The sequence below is a fragment of the Theropithecus gelada genome, chromosome 8 (assembly GCF_003255815.1).
Source record: "Theropithecus gelada isolate Dixy chromosome 8, Tgel_1.0, whole genome shotgun sequence".
NCBI lineage: Eukaryota > Metazoa > Chordata > Mammalia > Primates > Cercopithecidae > Theropithecus > Theropithecus gelada.
In genome coordinates this window covers 143,088,539-143,112,129 of record NC_037676.1, presented here as the reverse complement: position 1 = coordinate 143,112,129, position 23,591 = coordinate 143,088,539, and the positions used below count along the sequence as shown (strand labels likewise).

The 23,591-nt window shown below is 37.8% G+C and overlaps 1 protein-coding gene across 50 annotated transcripts in view; it reads left to right on the top strand.

The window, feature by feature from the left end:
• Window positions 1–23,591, top strand: part of PTK2 (protein tyrosine kinase 2) — a 358,952-nt gene that overhangs the window by 115,031 nt on the left and 220,330 nt on the right. For 37 of the 50 annotated variants that reach the window (XR_003120911.1, XM_025395124.1, XM_025395123.1 and 34 more), the window contains one exon: window positions 9,479–9,645. The exons of 12 other annotated variants lie outside the window; for them this stretch is intronic. Coding sequence is in view for 36 of the 38 variants with exons in the window: in XM_025395124.1 (XP_025250909.1) it covers window positions 9,479–9,645 (167 nt within the window). In the remaining 2 variants the exon portion in view is untranslated. The remainder of the gene's footprint in view (window positions 1–9,478; window positions 9,646–23,591) is intronic. One more of the 50 variants, XM_025395171.1, reaches the window with a different exon arrangement.

The window sequence follows — 23,591 nt, the reverse complement described above, 5'->3', positions numbered from 1 at the left end:
TTAGCGAACTATTTCAAATGGATTATTAAAAATATGATAGCCTCTTTTTTTACAAACTCTTTATGAAGCTGGTTAGCTTTTTTGCTTTTTCTGTTTTTTTCTGCTTCTGTGTTTTACTTTTAACTTTATATAAACACTGTCATTTAGTGGAAAGGCCTGAAATGAGGGTCCTGCGGTAAGGTTTTTCAGATAATTCATACTGGAAAGAAATCTTGTAGATGTAACTTGATGTAAGGCTTTTAGTGTATATTCTAGTCTTTGTAGATTTCAGATACAATGAATGAGGAAACTCTTCAATAAAACCATTGTATCAGCCCTAATGAACTTCAGAGCATTCATACAGGAGGCAAACCTTTCGAAGATTATGAATTTGACAAGACATTTAGAAAAAATGTTCAAGACTTACATCAGAAAACTCACCTAGGAAAGAGTGTAACAAATGTGCCATGGTTTTAGTATCAAACTTTCTTCATGTAAGGGGATTACTACCATAGAGCCAGTGTCAATGCAGGCATGTCAGCCTGTAGCCAGTGTTAAAAACTTCCTAGTCATACATTCATATTGTGAAGAAAAATTTACATCAGATGCAAATGCGTAAGTTATCAGAACTCATTTATCAAACTCGTGAATATCAATCTGATCAAATGTATGTGACCACAAACAAGGTGTTTTATTTCACAGTAATTGGCAAATCATCAGTCAGTGATTTTCAGATTGAGGTAGAAAAATCACAGTTGGCATTGAATTCACCATAGCCTTTCCTGGGATAGCATGAGGTTCTCATGATACTGAGTCACTGTAATGGAAGATTGGATGTTATTCATAATCCACTTCCATTGAATGCTTTAATGCTATAACATTTGAAAATGCAATATCGTAATTGTAAATTAATGAGTGGATTTGCACATCTGAAGAACATAAGAGGTATCAGACAAAGGAACATTGTGGTTACAGAGTATTGTCAGGAAAGAGAAAAATGGAAGAAACATGACAGCATTTGAAGGCCTGATGACCTTAGAACAGGAAGTGGGGATTGTAGGATTTAGATTGAAGAATTAGATTAGTAAAGAATCTAAGTATAATTACTTGTCAGAAAGAAACTGACCACTGAATAGCATCAAAGGGGATGCCACACAACTATTTTCTGAAATGATACAACTTCTTGTTATTCAGGTAGTGAATAATTTGATTCAGTCTTAAACTCATAGCTACATTGTCCATTATCGTAGCCATGTGCAGCTGTTGAGCACTTGAATGTGGCTAGTCTGAATTGACATGTGCTATAGTATAAAAATATATACCACATTTCAAAGAGTAAGAAAACAGAATAAAATATCTCATCAATGTGTTATGATTACATGTTGAATGGTAATACTTTTGATATAGTAGGTTAACTATATTACTGAAATTGAATTCACCTGTTTATTTTTTACTGTGGCTACTAGACATTTTAAAATTACTTACATGGCTTGCATTATATTTCTGCAATTGAGCTCTATAGTTGAGCTCTATAGAAAGCAAATTCTCAGAAAGACTGCTTGGATCAGAAAAACCAAAACCTTTTGAGGAGTTTAAAGATTTGTTTTCACCAAGAATGTCTGGATTTTTGTAACATTTCATTGTAGAGGCTTTCTCGTGCTTCACTTAATAAGTATTAGTGCTTTTACAGTTGTGTGTGCTAATTGTATGTTAATTAATGTTTGGTTGTTGAAAAGATTCACAAGATTTCACTGTTTATAGGCAATGTCCATTACAGCGACAGTAGTAAAATGATACTCATTGAAGTGATCTGGAGATCTTGGGTCCAGGCTTCTTGGCCTTGGACATGATTTTTCTGTAGATGTGAAACCATTACTGGCTTATGTGTAAAGCACCTTGGTATGAGGAAGTGGTAGGGATCTGTGAGAGGGTCACACAAGCATCTCCATCTACATAGCCAAGCTCAACCTGTGGACCTCCCCAGGTGCTGCCAAAATCAGATGCACCTTGTCAGTCCAGTTATTATTACAAAATTGCACTGACAAGCTGGTATATTCTGCCCCTTAAACAGCTCAGGATCCCATGATCACAAACATCACTTATCTTGGCCATAGCTTTGGCCAAGTGTCAGTACCGTGCTTCGGGCAGCCCTAGAGATAAGCGTGGGGTCAATCTAGAACAGCCAAGAGAAACCCAGGCTATACAGTGTTGAATAAGACCAGTCATCTAGAAACATGGCAGTGATATTTCAGAAAAATAATGACATAAAATTCCAAATTCTACTGGAGAAATCGCCTATTTAGGAGAAAGAATGACATTTACACCAGACTTTTCATCAGCAGTGCTGGATGCAAGAAGATATTGGAACAGTATCTTCAAAGGACTCAGGGAAAATAACGTGTACCTTAGAAGTCTATATCTGATAAACTGTGAATCAAGATAATGTGAAATGAAGGTATCTGCAGAGAAGTAGTGACATAGAAAGCTAATAGCATGGGCTGTCTTTGAAACAATTAGATGATATAATTCTGCATGGAAAAAAGTGAGCCCAGAAGAAGATACTGTAGCAGGATGCAAGAGACAGTGGTCCATTGTCATACTTGCTGCCTTGTATGCTGTCTTGTACCTCTTTCAATGTCCCTGTAGTCTCTTGAATCTACCACCATGATTTAATCCAACTTTCTGCCTATTCTCCATCTGTCGCCATCCTGTGATTGGTCTCATTCTAGATTTGCAACCTTAGTGCTACCCAGCTGTCAAGCTGTATCCCTCCATCTTGTTCTCTCCTAGACAACCATTTCAAACCTCCTCCACTTTCATGAACTGCAGCATTTGAAGAAGTCCACACATTTCTATGTCTTCCCTTTCCCTAGCATTTGTACCTCACTTCTCTGTCTTTAAACTTCTTGCTACAAAATAACCACCCAGTGCTCCTATCAAAGGGTTACCTCATCTTTTAGTCACTTAGATCCATTTGCAATCATCCTTTATTCCTCTTTTGCTCTCAAGCCATATCCAATACATTAGCTAATCCTGTCCACATTATCTTCACCAATATATCCAGAACCTACCCATTTCATATCGCCTCCACTGCTACCCCTTTCTTTGAGCTCCTCTCCAGTAGCTGCCTTAAAATATCTCTTCCATACATTATGGCATGGTATCCTAACTGACATCTTGTTTCCCTACTTGCTCTCCTTAGTCTGTTGATAACCCAGCAGCCAGAATGATCCTGGAGAGATAAAAGCCGGAGTACTTCACTCCTCCACTCAGAACCTGGTTTCATTTAGTCAACATGATCCTTCGGGAGTCTCACCCATCTCCTCTACCCCATCCCATCGTGCCCTGTCACCTTCTGTCCTAGTCACTCACTTTTTCTTTGTTTCCTGTTTGTCTAACATGCCAATCACTGAATCAGTGATTTGCTTAAAACCCCCCAAGAGCTCCCCATTTCTTCCAGACTAAAAGCCAGATTCCTTTTGTGGCCTACAAGGACCTACAGGATCTGGCTTCTTGCTTGTTCTCACTCTGCCCTTACTAATTCTGCCTCCAGGGACATCCCAGTCTAAGAATGCTCCCTTATGGCTCACCATTTCTGTTCTTCTGTCATTGTTTTATTTTCTTCAGATCATTATTATTGACATTGTCTTGTACTTGATTTGTTTGCTCATTTATTAGCTGTTTTCTTCCCCAACTTCTTAAGTTCTGTGACATCAGGGATCTTTGTACTTCATGGTATTATTGCCAACGTCTTCAACAATGTCTAGCAGGCAAACACCAAGTGCTCAGTAGGTATAGGTACTTTTGTTGAATGACTGTATGGCATCCAAGGCGAAATGGAATATTTCTGACAGAAATATGTTAGGAGAATTGGCCACAGAAGTAGAAAGCCTTAATTGACAACCACAAATATATTGATTTAATAGCCAAAGATTATGCCTATTCAAAGCGATACCCCACTTTACTGATATCTCTATCAAATCTTTGTACCTAGCTTACTTTTTAAAAAGACATTACAGGGATGAGAACAAATAATTTTATGCCCATACACCAGGCAAGTACTGGGCAAATAGCATATGATGCTGCTTAAGATTGCACCACCATTGAGTTCTTGGACAGTATTCTTATCACATTCAAAACCCCTTAAAATTTTTCTGACTGGTACATCGAATTTTTCTAAATATATAGCCACAGGTTTCAGTACTACTCATGAGCTAGTAGGGAATGGTTGGTAAATCTGAATCTGTAGTAATTGTAAATGGAAAAATTCAGTTCATGTAGTTTGCTAAAATATAGGTGTGTTGGGTTGGATTAATACTAATTACTGTTACCAAGCTGGTAGTGAGAAGACTAGCAATGGGAAGTAACATTGTGTTCAATTTAAAATCATCATTCTGATGGGAATGGGAAAATTTTCAGTGATTTGGGATTCTGCAAGAACAAACTGTGCTATAAACAACTGGTATCTGTAGGGGAAGGGAATTCTTCAGGGAATTTTCCCTGAGTTCGGCCGTAGGGAGGTGCCTGGAGGACTTTTCAGAGCAGTCCAATGGTCTTCAGTGTTTATTGTTAGGTGTCGTCACTGCACACTTCATGTTTAGAAGTGTAAGCTGTTCTCTCTGATAGAGGAGCAGTGAATGTGTATTTAAAAACATTTAAAAACAATTAATTGATTATTAATAAAAATCAGTTGAACATTGATTATTATGAATTCAAATAGTTTTCATTCTAGAAAGGACTATGAAGGTCTTAGAAAATTAAACTCTTCCTTTACAGGATAGAAGGTATCATCTAGGAAGAAAGCTAGAAAGGAAAGCTTTAAGAAAAAGCATAAAAGCTGTGTTAAGGAGAAGAACCTAAGCTAATAGAGCACGAGAAAGAGAAACATTTTGATTTCAAAATCCTTAGAGATAGTGATTGAGGTAGTAGTGATTTCCCATAGGTAGAATGTTGGCTCCTAAAGATGCCTGCATCCTAATCCCCAGAACCTGTGCAGATGTCCTCTTACGTGGCCAGAGGTACTTTGTAGGCGTGATTAAGGCTACAGACCTGAAGGTGGGGAGATGATGAGTCCTTCACTGCAGTGGGCCTTTTATTACTGTGGTCAGTGGGAGGTGAATATGAAAGAAGGATCAGATGCAACATTGATGGAAGGAGAAGACCATGAGCCAAGGAGTGCAGGTGCCCTGTAGAAGCTGGAAAAGGCAAGCTAAGAGCCTCCAGAAAACAGCACGTCCCTGCTGACATCCTTATTTTAGGCCAGTGAGACCCATTTCGTGCTTGTGATTTACAAAACTAAAAGGTAATGCACTTGTGTTTTAAGCCCCCAAATTTGTGGTGATTTATTACGGAGGTAATAGGGAACTAATACAGTGACCGCGGACCATCAAGATAAAAAAGTGCATTCTTTGTCTTAGAAGACTTTTAGAAGGACTCCTAGTTTACTACTGGACCAAGAGGAGAAAATGTACTAGGTGTTGGAGAACAGGATTTGAATTTCTGGATCTTGTTTTTTGATAACCCAGTGATGAAAGCCTCCAAGAAGAATGATAGGAATCCCTTGGTTTTCTAACGCTGAAGAGTATCTGAAAGAGAAACACAATGAGAAAAAGAAACACTATACTATAGAAGAATCAGTAATGATGATTATATTTGGTAATTCTTAGGAAGCAGTAAGGAGATGAACAGTGTCATCAATGTGTGTTGCTTCAAATATGTCTTCTAGTAATAAATCTGAAAATTAAGTGTGAGGCTATAGCTAAAAATATAAAATATCCCTTTTTGTCCCCTTTTCCCCACAAACCACTTAATATTCATTTGCACATATTCATTGTCATGTCTTTGTCCTGTGAGACTCTTAAGACATCTGAGGGTCAGGATTGCATCTTAACCGTTATTGTGTCACTAGCATCATGCAAGTAGTGGGCACTTCAGGTGTTCATGAATAAATCAATGAACATTCATGAAAGAATGAACATGGAGGAAAGAGTCATGTAACCTATTTCGAACAGTGGTGAAGGTCATTTGTTTGAAAGTACTATCTCAAAGGTAAGTGGCTAAATGGAACCAAGCAAAATAATAAAAACTTTCAGAAATGAACAAAACTATGGCCTCATCTCACTAGTGAATAATCAGGGAAATTAAACCATCATAACAACAGTAAAATACCTGTGGGAGTTTTTTTGGTCATCAAATTGATCATCCTAAGATTAATTTTACTCATTATTCATGTGAGATAAATGATACTTTGTAACATTATGCATCAAGTATAATTGGTATAGTTTTGTTGATGGGCAGGAAGTTTGGTTGTACTTATCAAAATGTTTCAGTTAAAGGAAATTTTGCCTGTTTCTATGCAGTGGTCATAAATACTTTTGATGACAGCTAGAAGAATGTTCATAGCAGTATTTTCATTTACACCTTCCTTTCTCCCACAGAACAAGGAAATCTTTTTTCATCAGTAGTAAAATGACCTTGCACATTTAATGTTATGTTCCTGATAAGATACAGGCATGATGTAAACACTGGCTTCTTTTATTTTAACCTTAAAAAGAATCCTTTTACCATGAATGTCTATGTGAGAATTTAATCAGAAAAGTTGTGTATTTCTGACATTTGGGATATGAGAGACAGGTTTCAGAGTAGCCAACTGTTGTTTTGTATTTCATAGGACCATATAGATGTGTCTTCAAAGCCACAATGAGAAATTTAAATTTAATTCTGGTACCTTTAGTGGCATTTTAAACACCCATGTCCTATTATCTTTTTAGAGACAGTCATTTTTATTCTAAATGTATGCGTGTGTGATGTGAAAATGGGGCACTTCCATATGGCAGCACTGTAGAGTTGGTTGAGTATACATTCCTCACTAAATACATAGTTTTCAGAATTATTTGTTGAGTTATCCAGACCAGATATTTAGTTCTCAAAATTACTTAAGTTACTGAGTATATACATTTAGCACCACATATTTAAGCACTTTGTATATTTGTAATGTTTGCCGTTACCCAGAGAAATTTATAAGTGTGCTAGAGAATGAGCAGTAGTACAGAGTGCAATATGGATGCGTAATGAGAAAGCAAAAAATGAAACAGAAGGTAATATCTGTGTGTTTATTGCTTTTCACTATTCTGTGGAGAGTGAAAATTGAAAGCTGGTTTACTCATGAGGTACTACTGTATGCAAAGGCAGTGTTACTCAAATCCACACTTGAAGTCACTCTCAGTCTCTTCAGGCAGCATGATCAAGTGAATGGAATAAGATTCTCTCTGTTCCATAAAACTCCAAGACAGAAACCTGCCTTTCCCTAACAAATACCACGGTTCTGGGCTAAGCTTCTTTGAGACTGGTTTGCTGCAGGTCTCCTATATGTGTGCTGTGAGTTCAGAGGAGATGAAGTGACTTTTTCATGGGGTCACTACAGAAGGCAACCAGAGAAGCTGGGCTTTTTCTTAGCATGTGAATGGTGACAATTATAAGAAATGATTTGTGTTCCTCACTGCCTTATATTCAACATCAGTTTATGGAATGATAGACCAAGTGACCTGAGGCAGATGTCTAGAGAACAGTGTAGACATTGATCGCAGCTCTAACAAGAGAGAGCTGCCTCTTGAATTGGTAGTAGTAGTGAGTTGTGGAGCAAGGAGACTTACTGACCTGTGCTTTACCAAGGGTAACTAGTGTTGGTGTGTACTAGGTGTTGACCTGGCAGAGCTGGACAGGGAACCAGGAGCTTTTGTGGGAATTTCGCAGAGGTGCTAGCTTCCATCCTTTATAGTTCAGGGATTTGTGTGTTGTCAAGAAGCTGCAGAAGTCACTTCTGAGAGAATTGTTAAAAGGTGCTCCTTTCTCTAGGCAAGTTCCCCACCCCAGAGTACAAGGTTTAAAGACTAGAATGTGGACTCTCTGCCCTCGGCTGGACATCCTTGTGTAGGTAGGGTACTATCATTTACAGTGGCCCTGTCATGAATTCTGGGCCTTGGATCAAAAAGCCAGGAAGAACATTTTATGCTTCTGTCAGTTCCACATAGGAGTATGTAGGCTGTAAGCATCCTTCCTGTCCTGATGAGAATTCATCATCTTTATGAACCTGTCTTTGACTCTTCCAGCCTGGTCTGTTGTTCATGCTTTCTCTCTTGATACCATGTTTACTCCCTTCCTTTGTCCCTCTCTCTGCCACTTCCTGTGCTTGATAAACAACTTTGTACCTGGGATTGAGTTGTCTGAAAGAGAGATTGACTCTACCACTTCATTCACTCAGTGCCCTGGGAGGTCTGCCACATACCAGGTGCCAGTATCGGGAGCCCAGCACAGCAGCACACGTCCCCAGTGTGCATATACTGGGTTTTGGACAGTTTTTGTATATGGTACATGTTACGATTTGTCTTAGATTATGGAGAAGACTGGGGATAATATCCTTTATTATGATCAGCAGCATTGTGCTGTGATAAAGCAATACTTGGTGAGTGCAGGAACTTTTATGTATGTCTTACAAGTTTTATTATAACTTCAATTAATTGCAATTCTAAAAACTAGTGATTATTTTCTTTCATGGACATTTTCGTTTTAATATCAGCATCATTTAAAAAAATACTTGTCTTATCACCTAAAAGATTGAGGTCACAGTTGGTTGTGATTTGCATACCCTCATGTAAAGGGCAGCAGATGGTTCTGTCATGTTCCCAAATGAGTCTTCTATACATGCTGGCCACTTAACAACATATTCTCCCATGGCCTTCATACCTAGGTAGGTACAGGGCAGGAGTCAGTTCTAACACTTAACCTGTCCATTGCTCCAGGAGAAATTTCACCATCTCTAAGGAACATTCCCTGATGACCTCATTCAAAGGTGACCTTCTCCTCTGAACTCAAGGGAGCACATGTTAGAAGCATTAGATTTGGGAGTATTTTAGATTGTTTCATAATAATTTTTAAAGAGCAAATAATAAACTGATTAGGCCCTAATTCAAAGAACTTTTCATGTATCTCCAGTGTCACCAGAAACATAGCCTTAAGTGTGTGTTCCTGAATGTATGTTTTTTAAAAAAATGATTATGAATGTTGCAGCCTGGTCTTGAACAGTATGATCTCCCTGTTCTAGAAAGTATAACCCCTTCCTTGGGTCTGAACCTTAGAAAGTAGTAACTGAAAGATAACTGGTGTGCTTTGACAGGTTTGGGGGATGATGATAGTGGAATTGCAGAAATGTATTTTTAAGTTTACATGCCTTGTTAATGACGAAAGGAGATAATCTCTTTATGTTTTCTTTTCTAAAACTTCTCCTTGTTCTTGAAAATACTATTTCAGAAACAAAGATTCCTAAGTCATTTATTTAACTTGATATTCTCATACCAAAGATTTCTGATAATTGACTAAAAGAAATGAATATTGCATTACTTTTTAGCATATAGTTTGTTTTTTTTATTATTTTTTTTTTTTTTTTTTTTTTTTTTTTTTTTTTCAGTTTATAACAGTCATTCTTGTGGGGGGTATGTTTTAGGGCATCATTCAGAAGATAGTGGACAGTCACAAAGTAAAGCATGTGGCCTGCTATGGATTCCGCCTCAGTCACCTGCGGTCAGAGGAGGTTCACTGGCTTCACGTGGATATGGGCGTCTCCAGTGTGAGGGAGAAGTATGAGCTTGCCCACCCACCAGAGGAGTGGAAGTAAGATACAAACCTGCTTTGGTGTGATGCACACTTGATTTCTTTTGCTTTTTAAAAACATGCACAAGATAACAAATGTATATGTTTAATTTCCACACTGCTTGTCATTACATCTCTGGTATAAATAAAATTGGTTAGTAATTATTAACCAGTGATCTCTTCTAGACCTCTAGTCTAGCTTTTGGATATTATTAACTATACTTTGAGCCATCTGATTTCAGGCTTCTGTGATGGTCTTTTGCTAGCTGATTTCTCACAGTGCTACTTTGTTTCAACCTTTGCTCCCAGTAAAACTCAAATCCTATATATATATATATTTATGTTTTCATCCCTTGTCATCCTTTTATGGAGCAGGAGTTGCTGTCACACCTAAATACCTTATTAATGGGCTACGTAGCTTGTTTTACTATGCCGTGTAATCTAGAGCACACCTACAAAGAGTAAGTGTATATTTGATATTCACATGCAATGTTAAAATTAGGAAGTAATGTCTTAGTGACTCCTGTTGAAATGTTAAGGAAAATAAAATTATTTCAGGGCAAATTAAAAGAATTCCCTATAATTGTTCTTTTTCTGGTTCTCCCTAATAATTTTTTTTTTTTTTTTTTTTACTATTAAGCAACTCAAGATGTTAGTAGGAAATTGTACATCTAAAATACATTTGAGACAGGTGTAACTTGTAAAAATGGGCTTCTTTTACTAGGGCTCTAATTTTTATAGGTAATGCTACAGAAATAAAGACAATTGTAGATTGAAGAGTGCATTCAAAGGGTCAGTAACTTTGAAGGATCTAGATTAATTAGGGTAGACATTTTAAAAGAAAAACATGTTTAGGTGAATAATTTTTGTTTTTTGAGACAGAGTCTCGCCCTGTCACCCAGTCTGCGGTACAGTGACATGAACATGGCTCACTGCAGCCTCTTGGGCTCAAGCGATTCTCCCACTTCAGCTTCTTGGGTAGCTGGGACTGTAGGCACACACCACCACGCCCAGCTAATTTTTGCATTTTTTGCAGAGATGGGGTTTCAGCATGTTGCCCAGACAGGTCTCAAACTCCTGGGCTCAAACAGTCTGCCCACCTTGGCCTCCCGAAGTGTTGGGATTACAGGTGTGAGCCACCATGCCCAGCCTGAATAAATCTTATGTTGAATAACACCCTACCCCAGTTACAGAGTTCATCAAAGAAATACAGTTGTATTTTCAAATTTGTCAGATAGCTGGTACCGAGTTAACAAAATACTCCTTGAGAATATAGTTTGGTTGGTTCACATCAATGGCTAGAGAAGATTTGACCTCCAGCTATTTAGTCTGTTTAAGCAAGTAAGCATTCCAAAACAAAGGATATGTAAAAGTTAGATTAAAATACCTGCAGGGTTTTTGTTTTGTTTTGTTTTTTGAGATGGGCATCTTGCTGTGTTGCTTGGGCTGGTCTTGAACTCCTTTACTCAGGTGATCCTCCTGTGTCAAGGTACTTATTTAACACAATTATATTATCTTGGTTTATATGGACATGTCAGATGCCGACTTTGTCATAATGAAGTCCTTAGTGCTCAATAAAATGGCCATTGAATCTAAATCTCTTAGTAGATTGTTGTTGTTCTTTTAAGCCAATTTATTTACTTTGTTTCAAGTAAAATTGAATAGGCACTGCTTTACTGACTGGGTCTTGAATCCTCAAAAGGAAGAAAAATTTAGATGGGGTTATATAGAAGTTCTCATAGATTGACCCTACTAAATTAAAGGATGATCAAGATATCGCTCCTCATAATAATACTAATGATGATGATGACATTGATGCCTTGTCATCATGAGTGGCTGAGCCAGGGACTCTGCCATCTGTCTGCTTCTTACACCGGAAAACTTAAATACACATTTCATTTTACTGTTCCCAAACCCTATGAGTTAGAGACTATCGTTGTTCTTATTTTACACATGAAAACAAAATTCATAAACTTTTAGTTACGTAGTTTGTGACACAGCTTTTGATTTGAATTTAGCTGTCTGGATTCATAGTACAGGTTTTTAAAATTAGATTGCCTATCTCAATATAGGAATAATGTTGTCTTAAACACTCTGAAAATGTAGCTAGGCTTTTAAGATTAGTGAAAGTTGGCCGGGCATGGTGGCTCACATCTGCAATCCCAGCACTTTGAAAGGCCGAGGCAGGCAAATCACTTGAGTAGGAGTTCAAGACCAACCTGGCCAACATGGGTGAAACCCTGTCTCTACTAAAAATACACAGATTAGCCAGGGATGGTAATGGGTGCCTGTAATCCCAGCTACATTGGAGGCTGAGGCAGGAGAATCACTTGAACCTGGGAGGTGGAGGTTGCAGTGAGCTGAGATCATGCCATTGCACTCCAGTCTGGATGACAGAGTAAAACTCTGTCTCAAAAAAAAAAAAAATTAGTGAAAGTTACATGCATAGTAGGTAGAGATGATGACAGAAGAAAATGTGACAGATAAACTGATGAGGTATTTTCAAGAGTTATGAGGGTTAATACTGATGGTTCTGTATATTTCAAAGGGGAGGAATTTAAGTGTCAGTAAGGAGCAGGAGACTATCAAAAATAACCAAGAGAATTTGGATAGTCCAAATAGAAGTTCTAGAAATCATAGGATAGATAAAATAGCAGATTAGACATAGCTGAAAAATTAGTAAACAAGACAAAAAATTTCCCAGAACATACCACAGAGATGAAAAGATGGAAAATGTGAATGTAAGTTGATGTAACATAAAGAATAAGAAGGTCAACCCGTTCCTAATAGAAACTCAAGAAGAATAAAAAAGAATGGGGAAGAGAGGAGATAATCCTAAGAGATAATGGTTGAGAATATTTTATAATCAATGAATGACATGAGCCTTCAAATACAGGATTAACATAAAATCCCAAACAGAGTCAATAAAACTAAACTGATGCTTTGGCAGATTGTATTAATAGTAAAATATTGTTGTACCAGAGAACACAACAGGATGACACCCAGAGAAAAATTCAGACTTTTCAACAACAATAATAGATGCCAAGAAAATAGTGGGATAATATGTTCAAAGTGGTGAGGAAAGTAGCTGGCAACCTGTATTTGTTTGCCCAGTTAAATTGCCATTCAAGAACAGGGTGAGATAGAGACATTTTCCTCAGAGGATTTACCACCAAAGGAACCTCTGACAAAAACACCTTAGGAAAAACGAAACTGATCTCTGAAGGGGGGAGGGTCTCGGATGCGAGATGGAAAAAATTGGGTAGATCTAAATATGCATTGGCTCCATGAAACAATATAGTAACTGAATTTGAAGAACTCACACATAAAATATAAGCAAAAAGGGAACAAAGTATATCAGACAAATAGTAACCAGGGGGAAAAGGATTATACCCTGTTAATACCATGTGAAAAAAATTGTAAACATCTTTTAAAGCATCATTAGGCATGTAGAAGGCAATTACAATACAAGCTATTATCACCAAAAATTTAATAAATATTCCTCACTTAGCTTCCTGGATACCAAACTGCTTTGGTTTTCCTTCATTGACCATTCATAGTCTTTCTGAACTGTTTGGCTTTTAAATGTTGGGGTGCTCCAGTAACCTCTTTTCTTCTCTTTTGTTCTCCCTACACCTGCCTTGGGCATTATATCATACATTTGATTGGATGGAGGTGGGAAACTGATAAATTAGTGCAATAACTCAGGCAAAAATCCTAAAAGATGGTGCAGTAGGGGAATAATAATAGAAGTGGTGAGAAACAGTTGTACAGGGTTGTGTTTTTAAGGTGGGAGCTGATGGGATTTGCTGATGTATTTTTTAGAATGTAAGCCATCCAATTCTATTTGTAAATCATTTGGGCTCAGAAACTTCCAGTAGTTTCTCATCACACTCAGAGCATACTCTGGAGTTTCTGATGACCTCACAGTCCTTATCTCCTTCTGCTCTTCCTCTTCTTCCTCCACTCTGGTGACATTGGTCCCTTTTATTTCAGTTTTCCTTCCATTAAATTCTTTAATATATTTTAGAGTTCTTTCCATAAATACTCAAGTTGGGATCTGATGTGATGGTTTCTTCTCTATTGCCAGACTTTTTCGTTGTTGAGTAATATAGCCCTTCATCTTAATTAAGGCTTTCTTTGTCTCACCTCTCTTTTTTCCTTTATCTTTTACAACTTTTCACGTATTCAACTCTAGCCCCCTGGCTTTCTTATTGGGGCCTTTGAACTTGATGTGACTCTGCTGAGTATGTTCTGCCTTTTCCAGGCATGGCTTGGACCTCCTCATTCCAGGAATGTGCTTGAATGTCACTGCTTCCCTATGGTCTCCTACTGGCTACCTAAAGAGGCCACTGCCTACGTGAAGCTCCTTGTGATTTTTCATGAGCTCATATAGTGTGTTAATTTTTTACAGACTTCTGAAGACTGATATTATATATGTGTTGTCTATCTTTCTTTCTCAGGGACTTTGTTTTCTTCACTCCTCTATTCCTGGTTCTAGTCATGTCTGGTATACTATAGGCACCCAATAAACAATATTTGAATAAAAACGGAATAAATAATATACTGATAATGCATGTGTAAAAGAAGCCCAGACGCAAAGTAATGTGATGGTATAGAAACTTGTTTTCAACTAGGAACCAAACAATATTAGCGTAAGTTAATAACAGTATTACCATATTAACACATGTTGTTTACTGTGTGTCAGATATTTGATGTAGTTCATCAAAATTAATTTCTGTTATGATAGTCTTATGTAGGTACTCTCTTTTTGCCATTTTACTTGTGAGAAAGCCTTAGTTTGGAAAGGCTTAATAACTTTTCCTGGAGATATATGGCTTAAATGGGTGGTATAGTGGAAATTGAATCCAAACACTTAGCTGTTTCTTCTCTACTCCTGTATTAGATATGTAAGTACAAGAAGCTGAACATGACAGATTTTTTTTCTGTCACCTGCAGACATCTAAGTTCATAGGTGGGTATGTGAAGGCAGCTGCAGTTCTGGCTTTATTTCTGAGGAGTAAGATCTCAACAGTCAAATGAAAGTTCCAGGACTCAGCAATATAATGGGGTATAAATTTTGATTTCCATGACATTTTTGGACAAAGCTTCTTCTTTTGTGCTATCTGCTATAGATTCTATTCATACTGTTGAATAAACCTGAAATATAGACTTGTTCACTTGGTCTTCACTCTTTAAACAGCTTGGTAAACTAGCTTGCTGCACACATATTTGGTTGTAACTGTCTCAGGCAGGATGACCTTAGAGAGCTCTGTGTCATGACATGTCACTGGTTGAAAGGAAGGGCTGGATTGATAAATGGCTATCCATGTAGGAAGAAGAACAACAAAATTGGATCCTACCTCAATACACAAATCTATGAGATGTACAAACATCACATGCAAAACTTTAAAAAAACATGTTTTGTGGGAAGTGTAATTGAATGTGTCTCTGGCCCTGGGTTAGGAAGATTTTCTTAAGAGCTCCAAAATGTTCACTATAAAAAGAAAGAATGGCAAATTTTACTGTACTAAGATTAAGACATTCTGCAAAAGATACATTTTCAAAGTACAAGAACAAGTTGCAAAGTGGGAGAAGGTATTTGTAACACATGCAGTCAACAAAGGGTGGTGTTAAAGAGTTCCGATCAATAAAAAATTGCTGACGGGGCACTGTGGCTCATGCCTGTAATCCCAGCACTTTGGGAGGCCAAGATGGGCGAATCACCTGAGGTCAAGAGTTCGAGATCAGCCTGACTAACAGGGTGAAACCCCGTCTCTACTAAAAATACAAAAATTACTGGGCATCATGGCAGACGCCTGTAATCCCAGCTACTGGGGAAGCTGAGGCAGGAGAATTGCTTGAACCTGGGAGGCAGAGCTTGCAGTGAGCCGAGATCGTGCCGCTGCACTCCAGCCTGGGCGACAGAGCAAGACTCCATCTCCAAAAAAAAAAAAAAAAAAAAAAAAACAGACACCTCAATAATAGATAGGCAAGAGACATGAAGGTATTTTCATAAAAGAAAAAATAAGTTTGGCCAGTTAACATAGAAGGCACTGTCAGCTTCATTATTGATCAGGGAAATTCAAATCAATAGCTCAGTGAAACTCTGCCTCCAGTTGGCGAGAAGTCAACTGTCTGACACTCTCTATAGCTGGAGAGGCTGTGGACCTGACAGTCTTTCACCTGCACTGCTAGGGAGAATGTTTTAATAAATTGGTGAAACCACCTGGGAATCCAGCTTGGCATCCTCTTGAATGTCAAGTGATTACATGCCCTACCATCCTGCAGTTCTCCTTCAAGTTCTCTCTTTCAGAGACTCTAGCTCTACTTTCTATACTAGGCTACAACTGCAATAATGTTCATGGCATAAGCAGTGACAGTTAAGTCACTTGGGGATTATTCACATGGTAGTAGAATGTCACATAAGTCAAAATTAATGAACTACAGGTACGAGTAACAATATGAATGAAGCTTAGCTGTATAACATCATGTGACAAAATAAGTCCTAGCACAACTTTGTGAGTACGCTAAATACCACTGATTTTCTTTCACATCTTAAAATGGTTAATATTTTATGTGAGTTTTACCTCAATTTTAAAAAGTCCTGGAATATGACGTACAGCATGACACACTTTTTATAAAGTAAAAGTGAAAACACCTAACGAGATTGTTGGGAACACATGTTGCTTAAGACCACATAGAACATATAAATAAGGGAATGGTAAATTCCTTCAGAAGTCACTGGAAGGCCCAGAGCCGTGGCTGGGGTAGCCACCAGCTCTTCCCAATCCCCACACAGGCTCCAGGGGAACTTGTGTTGACCATTAGGGTCTGAGGCTGCATTTGAAAATCACTCCTGAAGTGTGCATGTGTGCCCCAGCCTGTCCCCAGCGCTTTCCCAGTCAGTCCAGGGGCAGGTGGGAGCTTACCTATTTCTGGAATGCTGGGAGAGCCTAGTTAAGTAGGTAGTATTTGTTAGGAGCTTGAGTCAGGCAAAACTGTTTAAATTATGCTACCAGATCTAGTTTATAATACAGTAAAAGGTATGAAACTTTGGGAGATTTCCAACAGATTTAAACTGTAAAGTTTTTCACTCAAATAATTAAGTGAATTATAATTTAAATTATATTGATTGTCTGAAATCACCTACATAGAGTGATCTGTTTGGCTTCTGACTGAGTTAATTGGATATCACTATTCCTTTCAGATGTCGAATTCAGGGATTTGAGGACCAAATCTGAGAGAAGCCTTTCTTGGCATTTGAGAAACCAAATTTACTGATTTATTATTAAACATTTACTGAATGCTTCTGTACCAGACACTGACAATACCAAGGTGAATACTTTCCTTTGAAAACAACTGATTCAGCATGCCTGCTTTCCTTTGAAATCTTACATTCTTCACCTTAACTCGCTCGCTCTCCCTCCCCTCCCTTCCTTCCGCCTGCATTTGGTACAGTACTGGGTTGCCATAGCAATATATAAGAAAATGAAAGAGGAAGCCCTGCCCACCAGTATTACAATTTAATCCTGGGTTGTACAGTTGAATTCTTCCCCTGTTCTGTCTCCTCTAGTGTCTTCCTGTTTTCTGATTCTCTTCTCTCCCACTTACCTTCCTCTCTGTTTTCATCTTCTCATGGCTTTGTAGCATCATGGCAAGGCTCCTCTCTGAATTCTTTTCTTTCCCCAAGTTCCTAGTTTTTAGTGAATTATTATTTCTCCAAGAGTTCTCTCCTCCTCGAAAGTACTGAAAATGGAATTGAGTTAAAATTTTGAGATAACATGGGGAGATATTGCATGTTTTACATTGTTAAGTCTCCCTATCAGCCTTATGTTGTCTCTCATCTTTAATCAATTTTTTATTTATTTACTTATGGTCAACATATTGATTGTATAATGTAGGCTGTAAAATATATATAAAAGTAGAAAATTTAAAAGCATGCAGTGGGCCAGGCGCGGTGGCTCACACCTGTAATCCCAGCACTTTGGAAGGCTGAGGCAGGTGGATCACTTGAGACCGGGAGTTCAAGACCAGCCTGGCCAACATGGTGAAACCCCATCAGTACCAAAAACACAAAAATTAGCCAGGCGTGGTGGTGCACGCCTGTAATCCCAGCTACTTAGAGGGGCTGAGGCAGGAGAATCACTTGAACCTGGGAGGTGGAAGTTGCAGTGATCTGAGATAGCATCACTGAGTAGCTGGGACTACAGCCTCACACCACCACACCTGGCTAATTTTTTTGTATTTTAGTAGAGATGGGGTTTCACCATGTTGGCCAGGATGATCTTGATCTCCTGACCTCGTGATCCGCCCGCCTTGGCCTCCCAAAGTGCTGGGATGATAGGTGTGAGCCACTGCCCTCGGCCTAGTATGGTTTATTTTTTAAAGAAAGTCTTGGTTAAATAGTTGTTTTGAGACAAGGTATTGCCCTGTTACACAGGCTGGAGTGCAGTGGTACCATCATAGCTCGCTGTAGCCTTGAATTCCTGGGTTCAAGTAGTCCTCCTTCCTCAGCCTCCCAGTTACCTAGGACTAGAGGTGTTTGCCATCACACTCAACTAATTTTTAAAATAATTTTTTTGTACAGACAAGTTTCATTGTGTTGCCCAGGCTGGACTCCAACTCCTGGCCTCATATGGTCTTTCTGCCTTAGCCACTGGGATCAGTGTTTATAGTTTTGACTACACTTATTCAAAGGTCTTTTTTTGGCAGAGGAGAGGGGAGACAGGGTCTGTCTTTGTCATCCAACCTGGAGTGCAGTGGTGCAATCATGACTCACTGCAGCCTTAACCTCGTTGGCTCAAGCCATCCTCCCACCCCAGCCTCCCAAGTAGCTGGGATCATAGACACATGCCATCACGGTCGGCTGATGTTATGTTATTTATGTTTTATGTTATGTTATGTTATGTTATGTTATGTTATGTTATGTTATGTTATGTTATGTTATGTTATGTTATGTTATGTTATGTTATTTTTAGTAGAGTCAAGGTCTTGTTATGTTGCCCAGGCTGATCTCAAACTCCTGGGCTCAAGCACTCCTGCCTTTGTCTCCTAAAGTGCTGAGATTACAGGCATGAGCCACCATGCCCCACTTCTGATTCAAAGGTCTTATTTCAGGTTTTATTTATTTTGTTATTGCTTTTAATGGTTGTCATAGCAAAAAGTATTCTTGACAAAGATATGCATAATTAAATAGAAGGGATACCACTGTCTGTGTGTGCTTTATCATGATACTGATTTTTCATTACCAGTCACCAATTATGTAAACCCTTGTTGAAATTTGGTCAGTGAATTTCCATATTCCATGATCATTCCTTTCAATATAATTGATTTTAAAATATATTTTCATATTTTAACATCAGATTTTTTTATTTAGTGGAGAAATCTTGAAATGTTAGAAATTTTTGTTTTCAGATTTTTTATGAGCAGTGCATCCACTCCTTTTTGGTGACAAAGTTATAAATTCATGGAAATAGTTTAGACTTCAAAATGGTCTGTCCATAACATGACAACATGCTTTTCTTTGTTGTTTTTTAAATTTTAATCATGGATTAAAATTTTGGCCAGATAATTCTTTGTTGTGGGGAGCTTTTGTATATATATGTTGTATGGCTTCTACCCACTAAATGATAGGAGCCCACCACCCCACCCTCTTTAGTTGTAACAAGCAAAAGTATGTCCAGTTACTGCCAGTTGTCTCCTAGGGGAAACAGGAAGGGGGCAGAATCTCAAGGTTCAGAACTACTGCTCTAAAATATAACCAAAAATTGTTTAAAAATCTCCAAAAATTATTCTTAATTTCATAAACTATCCCATCAGTATTCAAAGTTTGACTTGTTTATTAAATATCATGACAAAATGTTTAAAGATAAATTATTTGAATTAGGATCCAAATTAGGTGTGCCCTTTGTCTTTTCAGTCTTTTGTAATCTATAGCATCTTCATCCAGTTTCTCCCCTTTACTTGCAGTTTGTGAAGGAAGCTGTGTTACTTGTCCTACAGGTTCCCCTCATCTGGATTTTGTCTGTAACATCTGTGTCCTTTGTCTCGGATGCCTTCTAATGTCTTCTCTGCAAAGCCTTTGTGTCATCTTTACTAAGTTAATTCTTACTCTATAATATATTCCTATTATGAAGGTTATATTTTATTATTTCTGTTTACCACTTATTTCTAAATTGAACACTTAGCTCACTTGTTTTCGTTCATTCATGTTTACCAGTAAATGTATTTTACTATAAATGGTCGTTTTAGTTTTGTCTGTGTCTCACAACTTTGTTAGATAGTGTTTTATTATCAATCAGTGTTTTGATATTTGTTTCAAGATTTTAGGAAGAAACCAAGGGGTGGATTAAGTGTGTTGTTTAGGTTTCTACCATATGTGCTTATAAAACAAAAGATTATTGGTTATGGATTTATTTTGTTGCATTATAGGAAGAATAACAATTTTATGGTGTTGACTCTTTTTTAACTATGTTGAGATGATTCTTTGTGCCTTAGTACTTAGTTGATATTTTCATTCCTTCTGAAAAAAAGGTGTGTTCTCTTATTATAAAGAGGGTGAGTGTGTTTGTGTACATTTTTTCAAGCTTATTGTCATATTATTTGAAGATTATATTGTTCATACTTTGCTTGAAAAGTGACATTTAATGTATTCAATGTATATATTATACACATATATTTTGCTACATGCTCATCTCAGAAGAAACTATTCAACTGTAATTGTTGATGTACTTTTTTTTTTTTCGTAATTCTGTCTTGTGATTCTTTATGATTTTAAGGCTATGTTGTTAAGTATGTGTAAGTTCATGATTATAATATATTCATCTATACTTTCTGTTAACAGTACGTAGTGCCCCCTCTTTGTTTATGTGTTTCCTATCAGCAACATGTTTATTATCTTTGTATGAAATGAATTGTAGCCCATTAAATTAGAGGTGTGCCCATTCCCAATTTCATTCTCTATTCTTTGCTTCTGGAGGTAACCGATATCCTGATTTTTGTCATAATCATTTTTTTGCTTTAAAAATAGTTTTACTACTTACGTATTGTCCAAATCTGATGTCATGATCATTCATTATCTAAATCGGAAAAAAGTGGGTTCATTATGCTGTTAAGGGAAAGCTGTGCTGATCAGTCAGTCTCCCTGAGGAGAACACACTACTGATACTATACAAGGTTTTTGGAAGTATGAAATTGAGAAGCTGGCCAACTTTCAGAGGTGGGAATGGGTTGGCATCAATTTTAGACACATGGTTACACAAGTTAGACTGTTCGTCTTTAGAAGCATGTTCTTTAGAGTTAGTTCCTGTTTGACTGAATTAAAGAAAGAGCTGCCAATCAGTTGACCTGTAGATGCATGTTCGTTGAGGCAAGTTATCAGTTGATTGAGTAAAGGTGCTTTAAAATTAGTTTTGAGTGGGTCTGTGGCTGTACAACTGGTATTTATTGACCAAGCTGATTTAAAACTGGTTTTGTGTGTGTGTGTGTTGGGGGGGGACGGTGTTTGTCACCACAGCTACAAAAGGGTCAGTCTTGTATTTGTGGGAATTTAAAAATTCTCAATATAATATCAAAAGTTGCAAAATAGTACACAGAAATCCTGTGTACCCTTCAGCCAGTTTCCTTAAATATTAAAATCTTATATAATAAAGCTAGTAAAACCAGGAGATTAACATTGATGCAGTCCTAGTAACAAATCTATATGACTTTTTCACATTTCCCAATTATTCCACTTACCGTTCCTTTTCTGGTTCAGGACCAATTCAGAACACCACATTATGGTCATGTCTCCTTAAGTCTTCTCTAATCTGAGACAATTCCTTAATTTGTGTCATTATGACCTTTACATCTTTGAAGAATACTCACTGGTTATTTGTATTGTGTTCTTCAATTTGAGTTTGATATTGTTTTTTATGATTAAGGTTATGCGTGTTTGGCAAAACTGCCACAGTCAAGATGTCCTACCTTTCTCGTTGCGTTGTATCAGGAAGTCCATAATGGTGACACAACTCAATTTACAGGTGGTTCTAACTTGGATCATTTGGTTAAGATAATGGAAGCCAGGTTTCTCCACTACAAGGTTACTGTTTCCCCTTTATAATTAAGAAATATCTTCTGGGAAGATACGTCGATACTGCAACATTCTGTTTCTCATTTTCACCCACTAATCTTAGCATTCATTGATGATTCTGTCTTGCAGTGATTATTACTATAATTGTTGCTAAATGATAAATTTCTCTTTCCATTCTTCCCTTTTTTAAAAAAAAATTGGAAGTCTGTTGTAAGAACAGACTGTTCACACCACAGTTTTTTTTATGAGGGCATCTGTGTTGTGTGAAGTTAATGCTTTGTTTACTTCACTAAAGACAGACTAGCTAGCTAACCCTTCTCAGTATCAGGACTATCATATTCTTAATCTAACTCAGCTTTTCAAAAACATACTCTCTTCCTCCTTATCCTCAGTTGGTTACTTTTGGGTGTCTTAGTGCTCATATTTGGTGGTAAGACTGAGGAAGCTAGATGACAATGGCATGAATAAGAACATATTGCCTAAGAGTAGGAACAGAAGAATGATTTTATTTAGGGCATAGTATTTAGCCGCTGTTGGGAATCCATGGAGAGGCATATAGCAGAGAAGTGGAAGTATGTGTCAGGATGCCACTAGACTCTTAAAATGGCAAACAGACGTGTAAAGAAAATGATGAGTTTTGTGTAAGAGAGTAGAGTAGGGATGTCAGCTCTAGTGGGGTACGAGAACATGGTGTCAGACATTGCAGTTTAAGGACTGAGGAAAGTTTCAGTAGGGTTTTGTGTGAAATTTGCTAGACTGTAGTGTGTTGAAGCAGGGAACAAAGTTCTTTTTAACTTTCATTTTAGGTTCAAGGGTACATGGGCAGATTTGTTACATAGGTAAACTACATGTCACAGGGGTTTGGTTTACAGATTATTTCATCAACCAGGTATTTTTTCTGATCCTCTCCTTCCTACCCATCTACCACTCTTGTTAGTCCCCAGTGTCTTATTTCCTGCTTTATGTGGATGTGTTCTTGTCGTTTAGCTCCCATCAGAATTCTTAACATGATCTAAAGGCCTTGTCTAACTTCACATAAGCAGGCTTGAGTTAAGTTCCTTTCTGTTTTTAAGACATAGGTGCCTTCTCCTCATTTCATTGTGCCTTTAAATATTCATGTTCTTGCTGGAGAGGAATCCCATGCCTACCTCTAAATAGCTGTGGGATCTAGGGAAGATTATGTAATTCCCTAAAATTGTCTTGCCAATCTGTGAACATAAGGTGAATATTAACCTGCTATTATTTCTCACCCAGAATCTTGCTGTCTCCTCCTAGTCTCCCTACTTCTTCCTTTGGTCCCCATTGTCTTCTGCATGGTATATACCCTAATCATGAAAAATGAAAATCCTGTGATGTCACTTCTCTGTGCACAGCATGCCCTTGACTTCCTTTCTCATTGAGAAAGAACCCTGCTATCATGACTTGTAAGGGTCGGTGTGAAGCTTCATTTCTACTCACTGCCCTCATGCAGGCTGCCCCAGCTACACTTGTCTTCCCAAGCATCCTCCAGCAGCAGGGCCTTTACATAGTCTGTTCCACCTGATTAGAACACTTTTTCTCTGCACATAACTGTATAACGCCCTTCCTCATCTCCTTTGTTTAGATCTTTGCTCAGATACCATATCAGAGTGTCCATCATTGACTATCCTTTATAAAAATAATAATCATTTGTTATTCCCCTTACTTTGATTTTTTTTATGATGTTGACTGCCATCTCACATATATTTGTGTATTTGCTGTCTGACTTCTGCCACAAAAATGCAGACTTTTTGAGACCTAGCACTTTGCCTGTTATTCACTGTTGAATTTCCAGCACCTCCAACTCTATGTGAGACATGATCTGTGCTGGAATAAACAGTTATCGAGTTATTACTAATGATAAACCTTAGAAACC